Source organism: Mastomys coucha, unplaced genomic scaffold (genome assembly GCF_008632895.1).
Source record: "Mastomys coucha isolate ucsf_1 unplaced genomic scaffold, UCSF_Mcou_1 pScaffold1, whole genome shotgun sequence".
NCBI lineage: Eukaryota > Metazoa > Chordata > Mammalia > Rodentia > Muridae > Mastomys > Mastomys coucha.
Window position 1 is genome coordinate 77,671,588 of NW_022196891.1, and position 8,516 is coordinate 77,680,103.

General features: G+C 40.8%; 1 protein-coding gene across 1 annotated transcript in view; it reads left to right on the forward strand.

The window, feature by feature from the left end:
- The window catches only part of Acbd3 (acyl-CoA binding domain containing 3), a 26,174-nt gene that overhangs the window by 9,947 nt on the left and 7,711 nt on the right, over nucleotides 1-8,516 (forward strand). Inside the window, exons 4-6 of the mRNA XM_031379369.1 lie at nucleotides 775-935; nucleotides 2,617-2,791; nucleotides 8,370-8,513. Coding sequence (XP_031235229.1) covers nucleotides 775-935; nucleotides 2,617-2,791; nucleotides 8,370-8,513 — 480 coding nt within the window. The remainder of the gene's footprint in view (nucleotides 1-774; nucleotides 936-2,616; nucleotides 2,792-8,369; nucleotides 8,514-8,516) is intronic.

The window sequence follows — 8,516 nt, forward strand, 5'->3', positions numbered from 1 at the left end:
CCCCCCCCCCACAAGAGGGGGAAGGTATTATCAACCTACCTCTGCCTTCCTAGTTCTGAGAACCACCATGCCAGGCTAAGACTTGGAACTTAATGAGAATGGAATAACAGAAAGTTGATTTAGATACTATAGTACCCTGTTGAATCAGATGTAATGTCCTAGAAAGCTGCCCTTTTGTTGATTCTTGCTTACTTTTGTTTTGTTATTAAAAACTGTGAAAGCACCCACTTAGTAATTATTCTTTTTTGTTGTTGTTATTTTTCAAGACAGGGTTTCTGGCTGTCCTGGAACTCACTCTGTAGACCAGGCTGGCCTTGAATTCAGAAATCCACCTGCCTCTGCCTCCCAAGTGCTGGGATTAAAGGTGTGCACTACCACTGCCCGGCTAGTAATTATTCTTTTTTTTTTTTAAGATTTATTTATTTATTATTATAAATGAGTACACAGAAGAAGGTATCAGATTTCATTATGGGTGGTTGTGAGCCACCATGTGGTTGCTGGGATTTGAACTCATGACCTTCAGAAGAGCAGTCGGTGCTCTTACCCACTGAGCCAGCTCACCAACCCTAGTAATTATTCTGGATGTAGTCATGTATGTTGAAAGATTGACTCCATATTTTGTTTTACCATATAAAAGTTTGTGTTTCATATTTTGAGAGATTGCTTGCTATTCTCTGCAAAGATCTTTGTCTTATTTTCACTGTAAAGTGAAATATAAATGATTTAAAAATAGATTTTGTGTGCAGAGTTCATTCTCTTTGCTCTCTACCGTGTAGAAAGGCGGAGGAGGAGCGAAGGCAGCGTGAAGAGGAAGAGCGAGAGCGGCTACAAAAGGAAGAAGAGAAACGGAAACGAGAGGAGGAAGACAGGCTCAGACGGGAGGAAGAAGAGAGGCGGCGGATAGAAGAAGAGAGGCTTCGGCTGGAACAGCAAAAGTGAGTTTGCTGCTTAGATCTTACTTAAAAATGAGAACCAGGCTACCATCCTGTTTCCTGGGATTTTACCTGTGTGTCTTAGAATGTTCTGTGACTGTGCCTGGAGGAAGATGTCTGTTGGCTCCTTTGGTGCTTTTGTTGTTTGCTATCAGAGGATAATGTTTTGAAAGTTGAAGTTAACTTGTATAATCTAGAGGCTAGAAGCAGCAGTTGAGGCTGCTCTGTCTTGAGTCCAGTGTCTAGGTTCTCAGGATCTCTTACCTTCTTAGTCTTTCCCTTTGTTCTTGCTGCTATCTACAGGTTCTTTCTGCTTTTTGTCTTACACAGACTGTCTCAATTGGGAATTTTGTGATCTATTTTCTGAGTATCTAAGACCAGCTAGAGTCCAGACCTGTTTAAAAACTCTGAGGTCCTGGATCCTGGATAGGATAGGATAGCTAATCCTATCCTGCCCAATGTATGTCAGATAGCGATTCTCAGACCTAGTGCAGGACATGGGAGCTGAAACCTCCTTCTTTAGAAAAGATTGAAAGATACTTTCTCAGGAGGCCTGGCCTTTCAAAGAGCAACTAGTGATACCAGGAGGAAAGCGTGGGGAAGAAGGCCTTGGGTTCCAGGGATGGCATAGCAGGAAAGTTAAGCCAGAGGACTTAAGGTATATGGAGTTTTCTCTTTGCTTACAGCTAGTTTCTCAGAAAACCCTCAGTGGTAGCTAGCCTCAGAGTAAACCATAGCCTCACTAGACTTCGAAGGGAGGTTTTAAATGCCATTCTCTTTTGAATTTGGAGTTGAATACATTAGCTGGGCCCAGTGTCGTGCTTTAGTCTGGAGTCTGTTTTTACTTAATTTATCTGCTTATTACTTAATAAATAAATTTGAAGTCTTTAGTAAGTAGTCACATAGCAGTTTTGAAACATAATTTTCCTTGAAAGAAAATAAAAGTAATTGAACTCATTTGATAGAATTAATATCACTGAACACTTCAGAGGCCAAGTCAGGGTTAGCCTGTCTATATAATATGACCCTGTGCAGGGAGGGAGAGAGAGAGAGAGATCAGTAAAACAAGCAGCATGCCCTGCTTTTCTTATCTTCAGTGATTTTATATCTTCACTGGTTTTATTCATCCTTAGCAGAGCCTGTAGCACCGATTAGCTCTCTGCCTTGTGCTGTTCTGGGGTGTTTAGGCAGAGAAACCATAGCCAAAGTCAAACCCATCCACGCCCAATGGCAGTCTGTCTCCCAACATCGTGGTGAGTTAGTGTAGCCGCGGCCAGACTATCTGTATTTGAGCTCTGGCTCTTGAATCTAGCTGCAGTAGAATTCTGGGCAGTTACTAAATGACCTTATAGTGTCATCAAAGCGAAGTGCATTGGTACATGTAAATGTTTTAAACAGTGCATGACACATCAGAAGAGCACAGTAAGTGTTAATGATTATGATGTTGATGGTGGCTATGTGCTTAGTATTCTCCATTCCAACTTTTCTTGAAAAAAATCTAAGTCAAAAATTAGAGGTCAGTTTTTTTTCTTAAGTATTCTGGGCCTAGAATATATGTTTTTTGGTATGTATTTTTGGCCTAGACATTTTTAAGTTATAAGCTATAAAAATAAACAAGGACATTTCATTTTGTTATGAACAGTCTCCTGTTGTCAGACTGGCATGTATTTATTAATGTTTTTAGGCAGCAGATAATGGCAGCTTTAAACTCGCAGACTGCCGTGCAATTCCAGCAGTATGCAGCCCAGCAGTATCCAGGGAACTACGAACAACAGCAGATTCTCATCCGCCAGCTGCAGGAGCAGCACTATCAGCAGTACATGCAGCAGTTATATCAAGTCCAGCTTGCACAGCAACAGGTATGACAGCAGCTCTAGAGAAGGCATTGTGTTTCCATGGAACCCAGGTTCTTTCCTACCAGTTGTGAATGAATTTTGCATTAGCTGGCCTAAAGTATAAAGTGACTCTTTGGTTGATCTTTTAGGCAGTCTGCTCAGCATTCTGTTGCAGTTACACAACTGCAAGTGCAGGGTCTTGGACCTCAGCAGGTTACTTTGTTACACGGGCGTGTGGGAGTTGTGTAGGTCAGGGTCATAACCATGAGTCTGGTGTGGACTGTGAATAGTGTGCCCCAGTAGCTAGCCATAGCGGAAGAACATTTTTCAGGCAAAACATGCACTGTCAGACAGCTTTAAAGGGATGGAGTTCTGTCCAGTAAGGCCATAGGCTGGTTCCTCAAAGCTGGGGCAATCCAGATCCATTTTAACTCATGACAGCATATACCTCTTCTCCAGCTTCCTGTTCCTAAATATTTGCTTCAACATTTAGGTAGTTTGATCTGGAGAGATGGCTCAGGTGTTAAGGCTAGGCTTAACCAAAAATACAGGAGAAAGTAATTTAAATGAGAGATGTGGAAAGAGTCTGATGTGTGGGTTCTATCCTGGTTCTGCCATTATCATTCGGCTCTCTGATATGTTACTGCTGCTCCGATTTCCTGATTTTCCTCTGTTCTGTGAGAATAAGACACAAGATCAAGGTTTCTAACCTCACAGGATGATTCAAGGAAAAGAGAAGGACAGTAGCTGGCCAGGTGGTGTAAACCTGTAATCCCAACTACCCAGGTTGCTGGGAGTTCGGACTAGTTGGGGCAGCTTAGATGGACCCCGTGTCCAAGTAAAAGGGGGAGGGGAGGAGATGGATGGAAATAGGTAAATTAATTGATTTATAAATGCTCACTATATTGGACTGTGACACTTTTTGACAAAGTCAACATATACGCAGTCATTATACAGTAATAAATATTTTTAGGAAAGTAGAAATTTTTAAAATAAAATGACCTGTCTTCCCCTAGTGTTAGAAAGCAGTGAGATGTTAAAAGGCTCTTTAGGTTCTGTAAGCCCAGGAAAGGATCAAGAGGCACTAGTCCAGTTTAATAAGCATCCTTTTTGAGAGATGCTTCTCCTCTTGTGTAGCCTTGTTCTACTTTATCACTCCCTTCCCCTTTTCCTGCTTAGTTGATAGGCATTGAGATAATTATAAGATTGCTGTTACACACTGTCCTCTTCATGGGTTACTGTCACTTTATGAGAATAAAGTTCTGGTAGAATAAATTCGAAAATGGGACAGAAGTCGCAGTTGGAATTAGTATGATCAAATTCTAATTGGTTGCTTCTGGGACTCGATAGGTCCAGTAGGCTACCTGAGAATTGAGCCTCACAATTCATTACCACTCAGGTTCTTTTTTTACAGTTACTAATGAATTCTACATAAGAGGAAAGAAGAAATAGAATTTACTACTCTGAAGTATTAACTTTTGTGTAAATACTGAACAAAACTGCTGTGCTGGTCCTTTTGGTGGTATAGCTGCCTAGCATGTCTATTGTGTTGTTCTTGTACTTTTCTCCTTTTGGGTTTTTTGGGGGTAGGGTGGGCAGAGTTTGTTTTATTTTTTAAAGATTTATTTATTTATTTTATGCATATGAGTATACCATCATTGCTCTCTTCAGACACCCCGGAAGAAGGCAGCAGATTCCATTATAGATGGTTGTGAGCCACCATGTGGTTGCTGGCAGTTGAACTTAGGACCTCTGGAACAGCAGTTGGTGCTCTTAACCACTGAGCCATCTCCCCAGCCCTTTTGTTTATTTTTATTTGGTTTGGCTTTTTTTTTTTTCTTTCGAAACAGGGTTTCTCTGTGTGACAGTACTGATTGTCCTGGAACTCACCCTGTAGACCAGGCTACCCTCAAACTCACAGAGATCCCTGCCTCTCAAGTGCTGGGATTAAAGGTGTGCGCCACTACCACCAGTAGTCCTAAACTTGTGTGATCCAGACTGAGATGCCAATGCTACCACTCAGGTACTGGGATTACAAACAAGCACCGCCACATCACATCTTCTTGTGCTTTCTAAAACTTCCCCCTAAGTGTATATTTTTTAAAAAGAGTTGCATAAATAATTGCAGCCTGCTGTATCTAATAAATGAATGTCCTGGTTAGTGGCATCCAGAGAAGGGAGTTTATTGATTTTACTGAAGAGTTTCAAGATTAACTCCAAGAACGTTTTCTCTTTTTCCACCATCATGTAATGTTTTGAATGTACTGATTTGTTTTGGTTGCATGCATTTTTTTTGAATAGCTGGTATTTTTTCCGTGGAAGTGATTTAGAATCTAAGCCTTAGAGTATTTTTTAAAGTCTTGTGTTTTATGTAGTAGCAGAGAGGGGTGTTTAAACACAACACTGGAGAGGCAGAGACAGGTAGATGGATCTCTTTGTGAGTTTCAGGCCAGTCTATACAGATAATTCAAGATCAGCCAAGGTTGCATAGTGAGACCCTCTTTGGGTCACAGTGGCAGGAGCTTGAGATAGATGATCACGTCACCTCCGCAGTCAAGAGCAGAGACAGATGTTGCTTTCAACTGAGTTTCCCCACTCACGCAATTCAAGACCTCTGCCTAGGGAGTGGTAATGCCTACAGTGGACTGAATCACATCAATTGATGTTATAAAGACAGTTGCTCACATACATTTCCACAGGCCAAATCCAATCCAAGATGTACAGTGTTTCACCAGACTTTTCCTTGAAGATTCTAGATTATATCAAGTTGACAGTTAAAACTAACTTGTATGGTGAGTCATCTTACCAGCCATCAGGAATTTTTTTTTTTTTTGAGGGGGGAAAGATTGAATGCATGTGTATATGCCTGATGCCTGCATAAGCCAGAAGAGGGCATCAGAACCCTAGAACTTGAGTGGCAGATGCTTGTGAACCACCATTTGGATGCTAGAAACTGAATATGGGTCTTCTGAAAGAATAGTCAGTACTATTAGCCACTGAACTATCTCTCTAGCTCCTACAATCTAAATAAATACTAGTTAAGTATTATGTCTTTGTTTTCCATGAGTAAGTTGTTTTATTTCTCTAAGTACAGAAAACTTTTTGTGTGTAATGAAAGCATTGCAGTTCATAACATAAAACAATTTTGAATTTGAGCTAAGGTGTATCAGCAGCTTTCATTGGTATTGTATGTCATGACCGTCATGGACAGAGTATGCGTGTTATGTGTTCAGAACCAAGGCTGTGTGGAAGTTGCCTTCATGCAACTGAGTAGAGCTCAGCTCTACCTCACATTTATTATACTTTACTTTTGAATGGATTTGTAGTCCTTGTGCATTCAAAAACCCTGTACTATTGCCAGATTTCGTGATCACCCCCCCCCCACTTACATATATTCAGTTCTCTGGCTTCCACATGGATTTGTAACCCAGTTTAAAAAGCTGGGTGCTAGCCAAGTATTCTACCACTGAGAGCTATATTCCCAGTCCTCTTTTTATATTTTGAAATAAGAGTCTCACTAAGTTGCCCAGGCTGGCATTTCCTATCTCAGCCTGTTCTTGAACTTGCAGTCTTCCTGCCTCAGCCTTCAAAGTCCCTGGAGTCACTGGCCTGTGCCAGTGGACCTACCACATTTCCTTCTTTGTACTTCTCTTTCCCTGCTTTGCTATGTAGATCACTCCAGCTTCAGGTTCAAGATACTGCTGCCTTAGCCTCCTGCGAGCTGGGATTATAGGTTGCAGCACTGTACCCAGACCAGTATAAAATTTTAAGTGAGAATTTGACCTCTAACTTCATTATCATAATCCTTAGATCAATGTTTTTTGTTTGTTTCTTGGTTTTTCAAGACAAGGTTTCTTTGTGTGGTCCTGGCTGTTGTGGAACTTACTATGTAGACCAGGCTGGCCTAGAATTTATAGAGATCCTCCTGCCTCTCCCTCTGGAGTACTTAGACTAAAGGCATGCACCACTGCCACCTGGCTAGGCCAATGTGTTTTTACAACTTGTTTGACATTTTTATTAAATTTTAGGCTGGATGTGGTGGCACACACCTTTAATCTCAGCAATTGAGAAGCAGATGCATGTGTAAGGCCAACCTGGACTACTAAAGCCTTGTCTCAATCAATCAATCAATCAATCAATCAATCATTTAGTAAATAAATGGATAATTGGGTAAATACTCAAGGGCATGCACACACACACACACTTTTTTAAAAACATTTTTGTTGGAGCTGGGGTATGATTCAGTAGATAAGCACCTGTTGAGACTAACATTAACTCTATGAAACCTAGATTAATTTTTTTTAAAAAAATTATGATTATAGCCAGGCAGTGGTGGCACACGCCTTTAATCCCAGCACTTGGGAGACAGAGACAGGCGGATTCCTGAGTTCAAGGCCAGCCTGGTCTACAGAGTGAGTTCCAGGACAGCCAGGGCTATACAGAGAAACCCTGTCTCAAAAAAAAAAAAATTATGATTATTATCTTTTTATGAATATTTATTTCTGTCTATATTAGAATAGTCCGTGTATGAGGGTTTTGTTTGCTACTTTGTACATCTATCAAACTTACCAATTATAGCTTCTGTTTTTGTGAATCTTCTGTGGCCATTTGTTTCTTTGAAGTATAATTTTTTTAAGATTTATTTATTTATTTTATGCATATAAGTATACACTGTAGCTGTACAGATAGTTGTGAGCCTTCATCTGGTTGTTGGGAATTGACTTTACTTAGGACCTCTATTTGCTCTGGTCAACCCTGCTCGATGCTCGATCTGGTCGGCCTTGCTTGCTCTAGTAGACCCTGCTCACTCTGGCCCAAAGATTTATTTATTATTATACATAAGTAAACTGTAGCTGTCTTCAAATGCACTAGAAGAGGGCATCAGATCTCATTCTGGCAGGTTGTGAGCCACCATGTGGTTGCTGGGATTTGAACTCAGGACCTTGGAAGAGCAGTCAGTGCTCTTCACTGCTGAGCCATCTCTCCAGCCCCCTAATTTCTGTAATTTTAATTTCTGTAGTTGAAGGTGAAGATGGGGAGAAGGTTCAAGCGTTGTTGTTGGTTTTTTCCCCCATTTCAGCCTCTTGTCGGTTGAAGTGGATTTAGCATATCCAGTTTTGTAGTTTGAAAGACATAGAGTATCTCTGTGTGTCCTTGGTTGGGCTGGCTCTCTGTAAACCAGGCTAGCCTCACACTCAGAGGTCTGCCTGACTGTGTCATGAGTGCTAAAATAAATGGTATGGACCATCATCCCCTGTCTGTAGTTGAATTTTATTTAAAATTTTTTTCTTCTATTCAATTTTAAGAATATATATCACTGCTGGGCATTGTGGCACATGCCCTTAATCTCAACACTCAAGGAGGCCAGTGACATATTACTATACTTAATTTTTGTCCTTAATAGTTTTACCTGAGATTGATTGTTTAATCATATTTAGCTGTCAGTTGGTGTTATATTTACAGATATGATAAAACTGGCAAAAGTTAATTAGTAATTTCTTAGAATGCTTTAGTGTAGAGCAAATGTATGGTGTCAGACTCCACTCCTAGGCAAATGTTAGCCTTTCTGATATGAGCATCTTAACTTTTCCTCAATTTGTAGGCAGCATTACAGAAGCAACAAGAAGTATCGGTGGCCGGAGCGTCGCTGCCTGCATCATCAAAGGTGAACTCAGCTGGAGCAAGTGACACACTGTCGGTTAACGGACAGGCCAAAACACACACTGAAAATTCCGAAAAAGTCCTTGAG